This window comes from Pseudophryne corroboree, chromosome 8 (genome assembly GCF_028390025.1).
Source record: "Pseudophryne corroboree isolate aPseCor3 chromosome 8, aPseCor3.hap2, whole genome shotgun sequence".
NCBI classification, from domain to species: domain Eukaryota; kingdom Metazoa; phylum Chordata; class Amphibia; order Anura; family Myobatrachidae; genus Pseudophryne; species Pseudophryne corroboree.
Window position 1 is genome coordinate 122,862,656 of NC_086451.1, and position 19,743 is coordinate 122,882,398.

Here is a 19,743-nt window from a genome sequence, read left to right on the forward strand (position 1 = left end):
ACTGTAGAACATCTACTAGGTTTAACTTATAAAAGTCATGACCTTAAGTAAATATTACCTTGCAGGATTGTGATACTGGGGGTCATTCCAACCCATTCGCATGCAGCGAACGGGTCGGGACTGCAGCTGCGCGACGCCTGCAGCGGCGATCGCATGAAGACTGACAGGCGGGAGGCGTTCCTGGGCGTCAACTGACCATTTCCAAGGCGTGGTGAGGCAAACGCAGGCGGATCCAGGCGTTTGGAGGGCGGATGTCTGACGTCAATCCTGGGACCTTCGACGCTGGATCAGTCGCACAGGGTAAGTAAGTCTGACCCTGGTCCTGTTTTGCAGGAAACTTTTTTAGCATAGCAGGGCTGCACAAGTGATCGCAGCCCTGCTATGCTAAAATACACTCCCCCATAGGCGGCATCAAGTTGATCGCACGAGCAGCAAAAAGTTGCTACGTGCGATCAACTCGGAATGACCCCCTAGGGGTCATGGTGCCTCCTAGTGAACGGAGTAGGAATTTCAATACTGCTCACTCTCATATTATCCTGAATACGATGAGACAAGGTGGGTATATCTTAACAAAGATTTACCACAGAATTTGGAAAGCTAGAGGGGAATTTGGGATTTGGCAATTCTGATGTATTTTTCAACTTTGGTGTAAGTTATTTCACTTTGTGTTGGAAAAATCTACAGTATAGTTATTGCTCCTTACATGGTATTCTGAATATATTTTAAAAACAGAACTTATGTACCCCCAGTTTAATACAACTGATTTATATTTCCAGAAAAAGAATGTGGATATTGGAAGTTAGTACATCCTTGCACTATTGCAGTAACCACACCAAGGAGGTGATTTATCAAGCAGTGAAAAGATTAGAGAATTTGCCACAACAATCAATCAGCTTTGAGATAGCACTTTACCAAGTACACGCTATAAAATGATAGGTAAAAGCTCCACTGGTCCAATCTTGACTACTTGATACATAGGGGGTCATTCCGAGTTGTTCACTCGTTGCCGATTTTCGCAACGGAGTGATTATGGCAAAAATGCGCATGCGCATGGTACGCAGCGCGCATGTGCTAAGTATTTTAGCACAAAACTTAGTAGATTTACTCATGTCCGAACAAAGAATTTTCATCGTTGAAGTGATCGGAGTGTGATTGACAGGAAGTGGGTGTTTCTGGGCGGAAACTGACCGTTTTCTGGGAGTGTGCGGAAAAACGCAGGCGTGCCAGTATAAAACGCGGGAGTGTCTGGAGAAATGGGGGAGTGGCTGGCCGAACGCAGGGCGTGTTTGTGATGTCAAACCAGGAACGAAACGGCCTGAGCTGATCGCAATCTGTGAGTAGGTCTGGAGCTACTCAGAAACTGCTAAGAATTTTCTATTCGCAATTCTGCTAATCTTTCGTTCGCTATTCTGCTAAGCTAAGATACACTCCCAGAGGGCGGCGGCCTAGCGTGTGCAATGCTGCTAAAAGCAGCTAGCGAGCGAAAACTCGGAATGAGGGCCATAACCCCCTGGGCTCTAATCTGTAACCTTTAGATAAATCCAGAGGGTAAAAGGGCTTCAAATGAAATTACAGATATGCTGTAGCATCAGAAGTTTCATGAAAAAAGTATTAACTTCTGTTTTTCTTAAAATGTCTAATTAATTAAGTGTAAAATTACCCTCTCCCAAAATGAAATGCTCCTTGAATCCACGGACTATCACACAGTATAATGACTACCTCTGAAAAATGTCCCATCCTTTTAGTGCCTCTTACTTTTGGATTATTCCATCCCCGCAGTAGCCGCTGCCATGACGGTATATCAGTTCTGGGGACGGCTTACTCTCTCCATTTGCAGTAACTGTCACAATCTGGTACTTGTAGACAATTCCATGGTTCAGCTCTCTGCAATGAAAGCACTAATCATAAAACATAATATACTTCTTGGTATAAACAAAGCATTAATTATACAGTAATATATTCCCATAACACTAAATATCATTTAAATTACAAACACAGTGGCGTCACATCTTATTGTCTACTTTTGTTTCAGTATTTATGGCTAAAAATGATACAGATTTGCTTTTCTTCATGCCTTTTTTTAAAACATAACATGACATTTATGAAATTAATTTTCTCATGGATCTCAGTTTATCAAACTAGCATTCTAATTTTAAAATGCATATACATTTATTTGTACCCCTTGCATTGCAACATGGGGGGTCATTCCGAGTTGATCGCTACCTGAAAATGTTCGCTGCGCAGCGGTGATGCAAAAAAATGGCACTTCTGCGCATGCGTATGCGGCACAATGCGCACGCGCGACGTACTTTCACAACGGCCGATGTAGTTTCACACAAGGTCTAGCAAAGCTTTTCAGTCGCACTGCTGGCCACAGAGTGATTGACAGGAAGTGGGCGTTTCTGGGTGTCAACTGACCATTTTCAGGGAGTGTTCGGAAAAATGCAGGCGTGCCAGGAAAATTCAGGCATGGCTGGGCGAACGCAGGGCGTGTTCGTGACGTCAGAACAGGAACTGAACAGTTTGAAGTGATCGCAAGCACTGAGTAGGTCTGAAGCTACTCTGAAACTGCACAAAATTATTTTGTAGCCGCTCTGCGATCCTTTCATTCGCACTTCTGCTAAGCTAAAATACACTCCCAGTGGGAGGCGGCATAGCGTTTGCACGGCTGCTAAAAACAGCTAGCGAGCGATCAACTCGGAATGACCACCTTGGTTTGTTCCGGATACACAAAGTTACATGCTTTTTCTGCGAAAAATCTAAATCCATATCAAGCCCCAAAGACTGGTAAATAGCAATATTCTTAATTCCTCCTTATCTGTTCATAAGAACACTGAGCACTGGTAACAAATGTAGTGCTTCTTGATTCAGCCATTACAAACTATTTACACTGTATACTGGACTGTTCCCAGCAACATACCTCCCAATTGTCTCGATGGGGGCAGTTGGGAGGCTCCTGTCACTAGCTGCTCTGCTTAGTGCATGCGCACAGCGTCTTTTCACGGGAGATGGAGCACAGAGCACCTGGCATGCCCTTACAGTGACGGAATACTGTGGCGCGGCTTTGCAGCGAAGCCACACACCCTTTTGATGAGGCCATGTACCGACCCTTGGATTCAAGACGTTGGGAGGTATGCAGCAATCACTAAAGCTTCAGGTTTTCATATCAAGTAATGAGTATCTACAATTATCTAATACAATAACGCATTCTTCACCAATGGTCTACATATTTTCTTACCATTTCATGCATAAGTAGCTTAATTATTGCAAATGTCTCTATCTATTACAAGGCGTTAGGCAGAAACATAGAATTTAGAAACATAGCATTTGATGGCAGACAAGAGTGACTTTGGCCCATCCATTCTGTTAACTTTTATTTGAATTTCTCAGGCAAATTGTTCTTTAACAATGTAATACTGTAAGTAACTATCCTGCTCTAGAATTACACAGTTATAACCTTGTCATCTGCAAATACAGCCATCAGAGTTTGTAAACCGCCATAAGTTTCTGTACTGTCTTTGAAATTTTGTATTATGTCCATGCTGCCTGTTAAGTGCCTTGTTGTATAAGAGTAGAGTGCTAAATAAAGTTGTTGTTATTGTTATTATTATTATTATTATTAAATTAATCTTGCAACCGAAGCTGTTACATTGATGAGTATTATTGTGTTTTTCATGCAGGGCCAGTGACGGGGATGTCAAATGCTACACCTGTAAAAGCCCCAAGGGTCAGAGGGGCCCCAAGAATATGCCACTTGGTGCCTGGCATGGATGTGAGACGTCTTGTCCAATAGGGTAGCAAGTTGAGGGCGGTGTGGCCGCAGCCTTAGAGTGACAGAAGCCTCTCACACACAGTGACTGTGCGGTGTGAGTGTGTGCCTGCGCTTCTGGGTCCAGCTCTGTTGCAGGCAGTTATGGGATATGACAGCTGCTCCTCTGGCTATGATTCCCGTACCCTGTGCTGGCCTCTTCTGGTGGGGTGTGAGGGCTGCATGGGTCGGGATACTGGGGAGTGCAGTGCAGGTGAGTCTCTCCCTGGTTAAGAGTAGGTTGGTGAGGGGGTACAGGGCTTTGGGATGGGGTGGGGGAGCTGGGAATGCAGCATGAAGTCATTGGGGAGAGACAGACTGTGGGGTGTGTAGGAGAAGGAGAGAGGGAGACAGACTGTGGTGTGTGTGGGGGAGGAAGGATATATATATATATATATATATATATATATATACATATTTATGTATTAGTGTAAATAAATAATATATATACAGCAGAGGTTCCCAAACGCGGTCCTAAAGGCACCCCGATGGTCCTGGACTTAATTAGCACCTTAGTCAATTTGATTTAACCATCTGTGTGAGCCATGGATATACTGAAAACCTGGACTGTTGGGGCGCCTTGAGGACCGCGTTTGGGAACCTCTGATATACAGTATATATATTTATATATATATATATATATATATATATATATTGTAACACTATAGGGGAACAGGTGCCGTCTCCTGGGGTAGACAGCAGTGTGCAGCAGCTGAGAGTTCATACAAGACCAGTTTTGTGGTGCAACTGGCCGCAACCAGTTTTATTAAGCAGAAAATAAAAATAAACATCAAAAGAAAATGCCTTGCCTGTCCGGCACTAACTATATACAAGATGCACCTGACTGTATCTAAACAAAAAACACAGAGTTTTTCCAGTAAGTACTGTGTGGCTCACTTGTATAAGGATGCAAGTTTCCCTCACAGAGATTCTGCAGTTTCTCCCCAGGCAGTCTGCACACACTGATCAGGTTAACAGCCCTATAACACTCTTACACAGCTAAAAGTCCTGATTAGCCCTCTGTGAGGCCAAAGACCCGATCTGGGCCCAATGGCTGTAACTTGCCCCCTCTCTCTCTCCCAGGACCCTTATCCAGCTTTTCCAACAGACTGAAAAGCTGCTAACAAAACAAACATTTTCCTGGAAGTTTCTTTTTTCTAAAAAATGTAGGACAAGAACCTGGGGCAAACATACCTGCCCTCAAACACTATTCCAGTGTCCCTGTCACTATATATATATATATATATATATATATACACATATATATATATATATATATATATATAAAAGTAAAAAAATGGAGGATAGCGCCTATGTATACCCAATAAGACACTCTAGTAAAAAAGGTTAATTTCTAATAATCCTTTTTGACTGGATCTAACACTCCTCACACATGGATGAGTGGCAGCTTTTCAACAATATAAGGATAAATATAAAAAAATGAAGTAAAAAAAGCACCTAATAGTGTCAGTGAAGCACTCTTTGTGAATTTAGATATAGTGATAAGAAAGAACAAAATTTAACAACTTAGCTGCGAACAGTTTCAAGAAGATGACTCTTAGGAACAGGACATGTAAGAGAGAGATAAATGCGACATAGTGTGTACTGTTTCTGAATTATCACAGATGTTTAAAAATTTAGGAACTGTGCTAGTTCCAACTTTTGATAAAGAGACAACATCAATTAAAAACAGTAACAATTTAATAAACACAATCCTGCCACACATGCAGGTCACATGTAAAGACAATTTTTTTTAAAGTAAAATAAGGCATAAGGACATATATAGCAGCTCGTCCAATTGTAAGTGTAGGTATTAACCGTACAAGATTATAGAAAATAGCCAGCTTATCTGTCCGCATATAGAGACTTCAGGATGTAATTGTCACAACTGAGGGCCTGAGCTGACGGGAGGCAGCCTCAGTTGTAGGGGCTGAGATGTACCGGAACCTGGGAGGTTGTACCAGACCCCTGGACATGTAAGTAACATGAAGAATAACTGCCCGAAGGCGTGACCACGACAACTTAGATAAAAGTCAATGATGTTTATTATGACAACTCCACAACACAGCAGCAGTAAAAGAAAACATAAAAGTCAGCAAAGCATAAATACAGTTCCTGGGAACTACAGGGTGGCAAGAGCCACAGGGCACTGGTAGTGTGAGATAGTTCTTAATATCTTCTAGATGGAAAGTCCTTACCAGGCCCGACTGTAGCAATGGAGATAACCCAGGATTGTACCAGCTGGTGTTCCAGGAAAAGCTGGGTTGCTGTAGATAAAACGGCTGCTGTGGATACTGGCTGGAACCAGACTGTTGTTAGCACGGAGTGGATACTGGCTGGAACCAGTTAAATAATAAATGAACTTGAGAGCGATGAAATAAGCTGAAGTTTTGGAGTTTGAGAGCGGTGAAATAATAATACTGGTGATAAATGATATCTGTAGAAAAGGGTACCGGCACTTTAAGAAGAGCTGACCTCTGCTGGAAGCTGTATGCTGAAAGCAGGTAGATCTGTAGCTGGAAACAGATGAGTTCCAATGGATGGAAAAGTCAGGCTACACCGCAGGTGGAATGCTGGTGCGGGTCTCTGTAGTGGAAGTCTTGAGACAGGAGCTGGAACCTGGAAGACAGTCACAGGAGAGAGACAAACTGGAACTAGGTTAGACAACCGAAGCACTGACGCCTTCCTTGCTCAGGCACAGTGTATTTATACCTGCAGCAAGGAAGGGATTGGCTAGGCAATTATGCAGATTAACAATACAGACAATGGATTGGTGGAAATGATCAGCTGACAACATCCAAGATGGCTGCGCCCATGCAGACACTTGGAGGGAAGTTTGGTTTGTAATCCATGTGGTAATGAAGACAGTAATGGCGGCGCCAGCCACCGGAGACAGGAGACGCCAGGCTGACAAGTGCACATCCAACCACGCGGACACAGCGGAGGCCGCGGCTGACGTAATCGCCACTCTGACACTCTGCATGCAGAAGCTCAGGGACGGCGGCGGAGGCCGCGGGAGACGCCATGCCAGATGTATTATGGCGTTACTGTGACAGCGTCTCAGAGAGACAGGAGAGGATGCAGGGATGTGAACATTAGGATAACAGATGGGATCCGGTCCTGGAGCGCTGAGCCAGCCTTAGGAGGCATCTGATGGGTAAGAAGTGGCGTCCAGATACCCGGATCGTGACAGCACCCCCCCCTTTAGGAGTGGCCCCAGGACACTTCTTTGGCTTTTGAGGAAACTTGGAATGGAATCTCCGGACCAAGGCAGGAGCATGGACATCAGAAGCATTGGTCCATGAACGTTCCTCAGGGCCATAACCCTTCCAGTCAATAAGATACTGTAGTTGACCGTAACGGTGACGTGAGTCCAGGATCTTGGCCACTTCATACTCAACGCCTCGTTGAGTTTGGACTTTCGGAGTTGGAGGAAGTGAGGAATGAAACCGATTCAAGATCAGCGGTTTCAACAGGGAAACATGGAATGTCCTGGGTATCTTTAAGAAGGGAGGCAACTGGAGTCTGTAAGCAACAGGATTGATGACTTGTTCAATTTTAAAAGGACCAATGTAGCGAGGTGCAAACTTCATACTGGGAACTCTTAACCTCAAATTCTTCGTGGATAACCATACCCGATCACCCACCTTGAGAGCAGGAACTGCTCGACGCTTCTTATCCGCAAACTTCTGGTACCTGAATGATGCCTTGAGCAGAGCTGATCGTACGCTCTTCCAGATATTGGCAAACTGATGCAAGGTGATATCCACTGCTGGAACAGAAGTTGCTGGAAGCGGTTGGAACTCAGGGACTTTAGGGTGGAATCCAAAGTTAGTGAAGAATGGTGTAGAAGAAGATGAGGAATGATACTGGTTGTTATGACAGAACTCGGCCCAGGGAAGTAATTGAACCCAGTCATCTTGAGAGGAGGACACATAGATGCGGAGGAAGGCCTCCAAGTCCTGATTCACCCTCTCAGTTTGACCATTGGTCTGAGGATGGTAAGCCGTGGAAAACTTTAGCTTGACTTGGAGGACTTGACATAAACTTCGCCAGAATTTGGCTGTGAATTGAACTCCTCGATCAGAGATAATTTCTTCAGGAAGACCGTGGAGTCGGAAGATCTCTTGTATGAATACTTGAGCCAACTTGGAAGCTGACGGAAGACCGGTGAGAGGAATGAAGTGTGCCATCTTGGTGAACCGGTCAACTACCACCCAGATGGTATTGAACTTGTTGCACATGGGTAAGTCTGTAATGAAATCCATCGACAAGTGGGTCCATGGTCGACGGGGAACGGATAGTGGAACCAGTTGCCCCGCAGGCGACTGGCGGGATACTTTATGTTGGGCACACTTTGGGCAAGATGCAATAAACTCCAAGACGTCCTTTTTCAGAGTTGGCCACCAATAGGACCTAGAGATAAACTCCAGGGTTTTTTGGATACCTGTATGTCCGGCAAAACGGGAAGCATGGGCCCAATGCATGAGCTTCTTCCTTAGCATCGGCTTCACAAAACTTTTCCCTGATGGGGGCGTAGAGTCCATCCCTACCGTGGAGAATGCCAACGGATTTATAATAGGATGCTTGTCTGAAGACTCTGACTCATTTTCTTGCTCCCATGAGCGGGAAAGGGCATCGGCCTTGCGATTCTGAGAGCCCGGACAGAACTGGAGTTTAAAGTCGAACCTGGAAAAGAAAAGTGCCCATCTGGCCTGACGAGGGTTGAGACATTGTGTGCCCTTCAGGTATAAAAGGTTCTTGTGGTCTGTAAGTATAGTGATTGAATGAGAAGCTCCCTCCAACAGATATCTCCACTCCTCCAGAGCGAGCTTGATGGCTAGCAACTCCTGGTCGCCAATGGCATAGTTGCGCTCTGCTGGGGAGAACTTCCGGGAGAAGAAACTGCAAGGATGTACATGGCCATCTTTAGCCCTCTGAGATAACACCGCTCCTACTCCCACGGAGGAGGCATCCACCTCTAAGATGAAAGGAGAGTCGATGTCGGGCTGTTTCAGAACTGGTGCCGAGATGAACCTTTGTTTTAACAGATGAAAGGCTTGCATAGCTTCCTCAGACCACTTGGACGGGTTAGCACCCTTCTTAGTTAAAGCAGTAATAGGCGCCACAATGGTGGAAAAGTCTCATATAAACTTTCTATAATAATTGGCGAACCCTAGGAACCTCTGGACCCCTTTGAGGGTTAAGGGTACCGGCCAATTCCGGATTGCTTGTAGTTTCTCAGGATCCATCTCTAGTCTGGAACCGGACACAATGTACCCAAGAAACGGAATGGACTTGACTTCAAAGACGCATTTCTCTAATTTGCAATAGAGATGATTGACACGGAGACGGGACAGAACCTCCTTTACCCAAAAACGATGTTCCTCTAAATCGTTGGCAAAAATGAGGATATCGTCTAGATAGACCACGACATGACGATATAAAATGTCTCTGAAGATCTCATTGACAAAATGCTGGAAGACAGCTGGAGCATTGCTCAATCCGAAGGGCATGACGAGGTACTCATAATGTCCGTCACGGGTGTTAAAGGCGGTCTTCCACTCGTCACCCTCACGGATCCGGATGAGATTGTATGCACCTCTCAAGTCCAGCTTTGTGAAGATGGTAGCTCCGCTAGCTCTATCAAAGAGCTCAGTAATCAGGGGTAAAGGATAGCGGTTCTTGATGGTAATGTCGTTCAAACCTCTGTAGTCAATGCACGGCCGCAGACCACCATCTTTCTTCTTTACAAAAAAGAAGCCTGCGCCGGCTGGAGAAGAAGAAGGTCGAATGAACCCCTTTGCTAGGTTCTCTTTAATATATTCCTCCATGGAATGCGTCTCAGGCAGAGACAACGGATAAGTTCGGCCTCGAGGTGGAACCTTCCCTGGAACGAGATCAATCGGGCAGTCCCATTCTCTATGAGGAGGAAGGATATCAGCAGAGGCTTTACTGAACACATCCGTGAAATCTTGATATGGAGGAGGTGGCACATCAGATGACCTGGGGGAGGAAGAACAGACAGGCAATACTTTAAACAAACATGTCTCAGCACAGGAGGAACCCCATGCCAGAATTTGCGTAGTCGTCCAATCAATTGTAGGATTGTGAAGACGGAGCCATGGAAGGCCCAGGACCACAGGATGTGTGGCTCTTGGAATCACTAAAAAAGAAATAAGTTCGGAATGAAGAACTCCCACTCTCAGACGAACTGGTAGAGTCCTTAGAGAAATAACTGCATCAAAAATCTTGCTGCCATCCACGGCAGTTAGGGAAATAGATGAAGGAAGTCTCTCGGTGGGTAGGGACCACCGTTTAACATAGGCTTCAGAAATAAAGTTCCCAGCTGCTCCGGAATCAAGGAGGGCAATGACGTTCCGATAACGTTGAGCAACTTGAAGCGAGACTGGGAGATTACAATCTTGAGGAGATGGAGAGGAGATCATTACTCCTAGCCGGCCCTCTCCTTGGCGAGCTAGGATTTGGAGTTTCCCGGACGTTTGGGACAGGCATTAATGGTGTGAGACGGAGCTGCACAATAAAGACAGAGAGACTCGGAGAGATGTCTTCGGCGCTCAGCAGGAGTTAAACGGGAACGGCCAAGTTGCATGGGCTCATCTTTAGATGGTGACCGTTGACGAGGAGGAGGAGCAGAAGATTTTGGAGCAGATGATCTTCCACGCTCAGTTGCTCTCTCTCTGAAACGTAAATCAACTTTCGTGCAGAGTGAGATTAGCTCATCTAACTTAGAAGGTAAGTCTCTGGTAGCTAACTCATCTTTAATGCGCTCAGATAAGCCATGCCAGAATGCAGCATACAGGGCCTCGTCGTTCCATGCCAGTTCGGATGCCAGGATCTGGAACTGAATTAGATATTGTCCTACAGTACGTGATCCCTGGCGTAAACGGAGAATCTCAGATGAAGCTGAAGTTACCCGGCCTGGCTCGTCGAAGATACACCTGAATGTTGACACGAAGGCAGTGTAGGAGGATAGCAGGATGTCGGACCTCTCCCATAACGGTGATGCCCAATCAAGGGCTGAGCCACTGAGAAGAGAGATAATGTAGGCAATTTTTGTACGGTCACTGGGAAAATTGCCAGGTTGTAGCTCAAACTGTATCTCACACTGGTTGAGAAATCCCCTGCAGAACCTTGGAGATCCGTCAAATTTTGCTGGCGTTGGTAGATGAAGACGTGGAGCAGAAATGGGTAAGGTGGGTGGGGTTATAGCTGGAGTCACTGTGGTTGACGCACCAGACGCGCCTGATCCACGGAGAGTTGTCTGAATCCCATCCAGCCGAGTAGAGAGATCCTGGAGACAGCGGATGATGTGGCCCTGTGCAGCCTCCTGATGTTCAAGTCGGGCTGCCAGTTCTTGCATCGGCCTGGCCGCTTGATCCTGGTCTCCGGCTGGATTCATTAGGTCAGTGCTTACTGTCACAACTGAGGGCCTGAGCTGACGGGAGGCAGCCTCAGTTGTAGGGGATGAGATGTACCGGAACCTGGGAGGTTGTATCAGACCCCTGGACATGTAAGTAACATGAAGAATAACTGCCCGAAGGCGTGACCACGACAACTTAGATAAAAGTCAATGATGTTTATTATGACAACTCCACAACACAGCAGCAGTAAAAGAAAACATAAAAGTCAGCAAAGCATAAATACAGTTCCTGGGAACTACAGGGTGGCAAGAGCCACAGGGCACTGGTAGTGTGAGATAGTTCTTAATATCTTCTAGATGGAAAGTCCTTACCAGGCCCGACTGTAGCAATGGAGATAACCCAGGATTGTACCAGCTGGTGTTCCAGGAAAAGCTGGGTTGCTGTAGATAAAACGGCTGCTGTGGATACTGGCTGGAACCAGACTGTTGTTAGCACGGAGTGGATACTGGCTGGAACCAGTTAAATAATAAATGAACTTGAGAGCGATGAAATAAGCTGAAGTTTTGGAGTTTGAGAGCGGTGAAATAATAATACCGGTGATAAATGATATCTGTAGAAAAGGGTACCGGGACTTTAAGAAGAGCTGACCTCTGCTGGAAGCTGTATGCTGAAAGCAGGTAGATCTGTAGCAGGAAACAGATGAGTTCCAATGGATGGAAAAGTCAGGCTACACCGCAGGTGGAATGCTGGTGCGGGTCTCTGTAGTGGAAGTCTTGAGACAGGAGCTGGAACCTGGAAGACAGTCACAGGAGAGAGACAAACTGGAACTAGGTTAGACAACCGAAGCACTGACGCCTTCCTTGCTCAGGCACAGTGTATTTATACCTGCAGCAAGGAAGGGATTGGCTAGGCAATTATGCAGATTAACAATACAGACAATGGATTGGTGGAAATGATCAGCTGACAACATCCAAGATGGCTGCGCCCATGCAGACACTTGGAGGGAAGTTTGGTTTGTAATCCATGTGGTAATGAAGACAGTAATGGCGGCGCCAGCCACCGGAGACAGGAGACGCCAGGCTGACAAGTGCACATCCAACCACGCGGACACAGCGGAGGCCGCGGCTGACGTAATCGCCACTCTGACACTCTGCATGCAGAAGCTCAGGGACGGCGGCGGAGGCCGCGGGAGACGCCATGCCAGATGTATTATGGCGTTACTGTGACAGCGTCTCAGAGAGACAGGAGAGGATGCAGGGATGTGAACATTAGGATAACAGATGGGATCCGGTCCTGGAGCGCTGAGCCAGCCTTAGGAGGCATCTGATGGGTAAGAAGTGGCGTCCAGATACTCGGATCGTGACAGTAATTTATCCGTAAATGCAGGTATCAAACGTACAAGATAAAATGTTGAAACATGGCTTATCTGTCCATGAATGAGAAGTCAGAGGGGTGAGCGTCCATACCAGGACGAAAAGTGATAAGCTGGCTATTTTCTATAATCTTGTACGGTTAATACCTACACTTACAATTGGACGAGCTGCTATATATGTCCTAATGCCTTTTTTTACTTTTTAAAAAAATTGTCTTTACATGTGACCTGCATGTGTGGCAGGATTGTGTTTATTAAATTGTTACTGTTTTTAATTGATGTTGGCTCTTTATCAAAAATTGGAACTAGCACAGTTCCTAAATTTTTAAACATCTGTGATAATTCAAAAACAGTACACACTATGTCGCATTTATCTCTCTTTTACATGTCCTGTTCCTAAGAGTCATCTACTTGAAACTGTTCTGTCCTGATCCGGGTATCTGGACGCCATTTCTTACCCATCAGATGCCTCCTAAGGCTGGCTCAGCGCTCCAGGACCGGATCCCATCTGTTATCCTAATGTTCACATTCCTGCATCCTCTCCTGTCTCTCTGAGACGCTGTCACAGTAACGCCTTATTACATCTGGCATGGCGTCTTCCGCGGCCTCCGCCGCCGTCCCTGAGCTTCTGCATGCAGAGTGTCAGAGTGGCGATTACGTCAGCCGCGGCCTCCGCTGTGTCCGCGTGGTTGGATGTGCACTTGTCAGCCTGGCGTCTCCTGTCTCCAGTGGCCGGCGCCGCCATTACTGTTTTCATTACCACATGGATTACAAACCAAACTTCCCTCCAAGTGTCTGCATGGGCGCAGCCATCTTGGATTCTGTCAGCTGATCATTTCCTCCAATCTGTTGTCAGTATTGTTAATCTGCATAATTGCCTAGCCAATCCCTTCCTTGCTGCAGGTATAAATACACTGTGCCTGAGCAAGGAAGGCGTCAGTGCTTTGGTTGTCAAACCTAGTTCCTGTTTGTCTCTCTCCTGTGATTGTCTTCCAGGTTCCAGCTCCTGTCTCAAGACTTCCACCATAGAGACCCGCACCAGCATTCCACCTGCGGTGTAGCCTGACTCTCCAATCCATTGTGGATTCATCTGTTTCCAGCTACAACATTACCTGCTTCCAGCTCAGCTTCCAGCAGAGTACAGCTTCCCTTAAAGGGCCGGTGTCCTTTCTACACTTTACCACTCTCCACCGGTATTATTATTTCTCCGCTCTCAAGTTCTACATTTCAGTTCATATTTCTTCGCTCCCAAGTTCATTTATTATTTAACTGGTTCCAGCCAGTATCCACTCCGTGCTAACAACAGTCTGGTTCCAGCCAGTATCCACAGCAGCTGTTTTATCTTCAGCAACCCAGCTTTTCCTGGAACACCAGCTGGCACAATCCTGGGTTATCTCCATTGCTACAGTCGGGCCTGGTAAGGACTTTCCATCTAGAAGATCATAAGAACTATCTCACACTACCAGTGCCCTGTGGCTCCTGCCATCCTGTAGTACCCAGGAACTGTATTTATTCTTTGCTGACTTTTACGTTTTCTTTTCTGCTGCTGTGTTGCGGAGTTGTCATAATAAACATCATTGACTTTTATCCAAGTTGTCGTGGTCACGCCTTCGGGCAGTTATTATTCATGTTACTTACATGTCCAGGGGTCTGATACAACCTCCCAGGTTCCGGTACATCTCAGCCCCTACAACTGAGGCTGCCTCCCGTCAGCTCAGGCCCTCAGTTGTGACAGTAAGCACTGACCTAATGAATCCAGCCGGAGACCAGGATCAAGCGGCCAGGCCGATGCAAGAACTGGCAGCCCGACTAGAACATCAGGAGGCTGCACAGGGCCACATCATCCGCTGTCTCCAGGATCTCTCTACTCGGCTGGATGGGATTCAGACAACTCTCCGTGGATCAGGCGCGTCTGGTGCGTCAACCACAGTGACTACAGCTATAACCCCACCCACCTTACCCATTTCTGCTCCACGTCTTCATCTTCCAACGCCAGCAAAATTTGATGGATCTCCAAGATTCTGCAGGGGATTTCTCAACCAGTGTGAGATTCAGTTTGAGCTACAACCTGGCAATTTTCCCAGTGACCGTACAAAAATTGCCTACATTATTTCTCTTCTCAGTGGCTCAGCCCTTGATTGGGCATCACCGTTATGGGAGAGGTCCGACACCCTGCTATCTTCCTACACTGCCTTCGTGTCAACATTCAGGCGCATCTTCGACGAGCCAGGCCGGGTAACCTCAGCTTCATCCGAGATTCTCCGTTTACGCCAGGGGTCACGTACTGTAGGACAATATCTGATACAGTTCCAGATCCTGGCATCCGAACTGGCATGGAACGACGAGGCCCTGTATGCTGCATTCTGGCATGGCTTATCTGAGCGTATTAAAGATGAGTTAGCTACCAGAGACTTACCTTCTAAGTTAGATGAGCTAATCTCACTCTGCACGAAAGTTGATTTACGTTTCAGAGAGAGAGCAACTGAGCGTGGAAGATCATCTGCTCCAAAATCTTCTGCTCCTCCTCCTCGTCAACTGTCACCATCTAAAGATGAGCCCATGCAACTTGGCCGTTCCCGTTTAACTCCTGCTGAGCGCCGAAGACGTCTCTCCGAGTTTCTCTGTCTCTATTGTGCAGCTCCGTCTCACACCATTAATGCCTGTCCCAAACGTCCGGGAAACTCCAAATCCTAGCTCGCCAAGGAGAGGGCCGGCTAGGAGTAATGATCTCCTCTCCATCTCCTCAAGATTGTAATCTCCCAGTCTCGCTTCAAGTTGCTCAACGTTATCGGAACGTCATTGCCCTCCTTGATTCCGGAGCAGCTGGGAACTTTATTACCGAAGCCTATGTTAAACGGTGGTCCCTACCCACCGAGAGACTTCCTTCGTCCATTTCTTTAACTGCCGTGGATGGCAGCAAAATTTTTGATGCAGTCATTTCTTTAAGGACTCTACCAGTTCGTCTGAGAGTGTCGGGATTTCGACCGCCGGGATTCCGGCCAGCGGCATTTAGTATCGATCCCTACACCAAGGCTGAAACAGATTGAATTTGCAAGATATATTATTTCTTTTAAATTCTACTATTCTGTAGGTGACAAGGAATGGTGAGAGACTACGAGGACCCAACACTGTGTTTTAGCTTGTATCACCTAATAGAGTATGACAGATCTTGTTGTCCTGAAAATTGACACTGCTGTAACAAAAGAAAACTTGCTATGTGACAAGGAGGCACAGAGGTTTGACAGTGAACTGACGAACAGTTAACGCATCAAAGGAGCTGCTTATAAATATCAACATTAACTGAAACTATTGTGCGGTTTTATTTATTGGATACCAACTTAGAACATAGGGGGAGATATATTAAAATTTGGCAAGAGATAAAATAGATCGAGATAAAGTACTAACCAATCAGTGCCTGACTGTAATTTTGCAGGCTGTTTTTGAAAAATGAAAGGAGCTGATAGGCTGGTACATTATCTCTCTCCAATGGGCAGATTTAATCATTGATATTCTCTTTTTCACTTGTTGCTAATCTAAAATAGTGCTCTAACCAATCAGCTCCTGTCATTTTTCAAACACATGACAGGAGCTGATTAGTTGGAGCACCATTTAAGATTAGTAATGAGTGAAACCAAGAAAACTACTCGTTAAATCTGCCCCCAAGCTTTAATAAATCCCCTATAGTTTCAGAAAACATATTTTCATAGACTGCAGGAACACCCGCAGAAAAACTGGCACAAGACAAGAGGTGGTTGAGACAGGTGAGACAGATTGTGATTCTTACGTTCCCATTATATATGTATAATAATTCCTATGGACCCATCATTTTGTTCTTATTTTTGGCAAACCTATTGCACCCTAAATTTTCCATAGAGTTATGGCATCAATAATGATTTACCTACAATCTTCATTCCTGTTTGATCCAATGTAAACCATGGGTTAAAAAAACTAAATAATTAAACTAGACAGACAAGAGCTAGTGAGGAAAACTGGAGGGATGCCTGCTTACTTAATAGATGGCCAGCAAAACAAAAGCCTACTCTCATCAACCAGTAGAGCAACAGGTGTGCCAAACATTTCTAAATATTTATAGGGGGCCAAAATAAATATACACTGGGGCATGAGACATACAATAAACTAGTTTCAATATATAATGAGCAATATTTTTACATTTACATTTATACATTTTACTATACCGTGAAGTGGAGGGAAGGTTTTTTCTTATTCTTATACTGAAACAACAGCAGTGTCCACTAAACTGCATGCAGTTTGGGCTAAATTATATACTATTAGGGTACTAAAAATCACTACACAAACCAGATTTAATCAACCAAACTGCTGGATAATAAATACCTTAATTTGAAGCCTAAGGGGGTCATTCCGAGTTGATCGCTATCTGCTGTTGTTCGCAGCGCAGCGATCAGGCTAAAAATCGGCATTTCTGCATATGCGTATGCACCACAATGTGCAGGCATGTCGTACGGGTACAATGGGTTTGCACAGAGTCTAACGAAGTTTTGCACAAAAAGATTTTGCAGGCGCTCTGCTGCACAAGCGTTCGCACTTCTGCAAAGCGAAAATACACTCCCCAGTGGGCGGCCACAATGCGTGTGAATGGCTGCTAAAAACTGCTAGCGAGCGATCAACTCAAGGGTTCTATATAAAAGTCGATCCCGGGAGAAATTTCCCAGTGTGTCATCCCAACAAAGATACAGAATTCACTCAAGATTTTTCTATGGATAGAATCTGAAGACTGAGGACCAGGGTATTTGTCTACACATATAACAAGGAACATACATTTTAATTTTATTTATTAACAGTTGATTATAAGCACACATATTCTGCAGCGCTTTACAAAACAAATGTGGCCATTCGCATCATTCCCTGCCCCAGTAGAGCTTACCATCGATATACCATACCACATAAACACATATATACTAGGGTTATATTATATTGGGAGCCATTTAATCTTCCGGGGTTTTGGTTCGAATTGCAAGAGGAAAATGGAGTACCTGGAAGAAACCACAAAAGCAGAATATACAAGCTCTATACAGCTAGGGCCATGGTGGGAATTGACCTCAGTGCTATGATACAATAATGTAAGCATTACACCATCCATGCTGCCCATTCTAATGTATCCAATAAGGACAGTAATTTACCAAGATTGTAATTTATAAGTATAGTTTTTATTTTTTTGTTTGACAAAACTGAATCTCATCTTTATATTTAAAATAATAAATACAGTTGTAGGAAACAGTGTGCCACAGATAACCACACACACTGTTACATATTTTTGCTGCATCTACTACTAAATAATATTAAGAGGCAATTTCAATTAGCTGAAACTATGTTCTATAATGTTTTTACCTAGGCAAAAACCCAGCAGCCATAACTTTCTGCTTTTCAATTATGTAGATGTACTGTAAATCAAGTAATACTCATGGACTCTGGAGTGCTGAATAACACATTTACTTGGTTTCACATCAGGAACCAAAACTGACTAACAAACAAGAATCTCCCTCCCATCATGCATAGCCCCAGGTAGAGTCCCATCCTGCAGGGTCCTAGCAGGATACACATCTACAAATTACAAAATTACATTCAGTTTACAGAGATTTGAAAGAGAGAAATCTTTTAGTTTGCACCTCCACAATTAGTGATATCTTTCCAAAAGTTTTTATCTTAAACAAATAACAGATTATAGTGCAGTACCCCTGGTACATCCTTCCTAATAAATTAATGTATTTAAAGATACTAAGATAGTAAAATATAGACATGTAGGCCAAATGCAAGATTTTTAGTGGGGGGTTTCCATATGATTCAAATATCTGGGTAGTGATAAAAAAAAATTCCAAAAATGTTTCATGGATTATTGCAGTTTGTTCTGGAGAGTGCACTCTTTTGGATTACCTTGTGGATATATCTAAGGCTTGAAGTCTTATGTATATATGTAGATATATCCACATTACCTTGTGGATATATCTAAGGCTTTAAGTCTTATGAATTAAGGAAGCACCCTGATTGATGATAGGGATTGTGCATTTACCATGTTTTTTTACCTATGAAAAGAATGCTCACATGTAAATTGGATTAAATATACAAATTAAAGGATTCACAGGTAGGGTTGACATATATACTGTGTGTGTATATATATATATATATATATATATATATATACATACACACACATATATGTATATATATATATAAATATATGCAGAAAAAACAAATGAGGGGCGCGGAGTATCAGTGTAATGCTTCAACAGTTACTTTAATTGTAGTACATAGATACATACATATCAGTTTAGATAAAACGGCTCAGTCAGTCCCCCTCGGTGTCTCCGGATCACATCCGATAAGAAGACCTCCCGCCGGCACTTCACCGCTCACTGCTCTCCGGTTAATGCGTTTAAAATCAGGACAGCATGCAGAACGTCAGCACATCCATTCAGTCGTTGTCACGCGTGACAACGACTGAATGGACGTGCTGACGTTCTGCATGCTGTCCTGATTTTAAACGCATTAACCGGAGAGCGGTGAGCGGTGAAGTGCCGGCGGGAGGTCTTCTTATCGGATGTGATCCGGAGACACCGAGGGGGACTGACTGAGCCGTTTTATCTAAACTGATATGTATGTATCTATGTACTACAATTAAAGTAACTGTTGAAGCATTACACTGATACTCCGCGCCCCTCATTTGTTTTTTCTGCATGTAAACCATTGAGCCCGTGGTACGGCTCACATCTTGAGGAGGCTGCAGAGGATTTGTTGTGTCCAAAGGTGATTTCTTCAGGAGCATCCAATTAACTCTGATACAGACTTGGACTTGGTGGATCAGCGCATATACCTTTCATCTATATATAAATATATATATACACATATTAGCTAAACACCTTAATTCTGCACACTAGTACTACTACATATATATATATATATATATATAGTACGGATATCTTCAGGGGTGCCTATTGTACATGCAAATTTTGTTGGTAACCGATTGGCTTCAATACAAATGGTATCTTCATATGACCACTGACCTTGCAAACAATTTAATACATGATTTTAAAACATTAAAAATAGTTTTTCAATCCATACAATACATTAGCAGAATGCATTCTTTAGTTGACAGTCTATCTTGTAGATCCAAATTTTTTAGTTAACATCGGATCTAGCAACCT

At 44.4% G+C, this 19,743-nt stretch overlaps 1 protein-coding gene across 1 annotated transcript in view; it reads right to left on the reverse strand.

Annotated features, from left to right (window-relative positions):
- PAPPA (pappalysin 1) overlaps window positions 1–19,743 on the reverse strand; it is a 630,246-nt gene that overhangs the window by 267,753 nt on the left and 342,750 nt on the right. Inside the window, exon 8 of the mRNA XM_063936909.1 lies at window positions 1,756–1,884. Coding sequence (XP_063792979.1) covers window positions 1,756–1,884 — 129 coding nt within the window. The remainder of the gene's footprint in view (window positions 1–1,755; window positions 1,885–19,743) is intronic.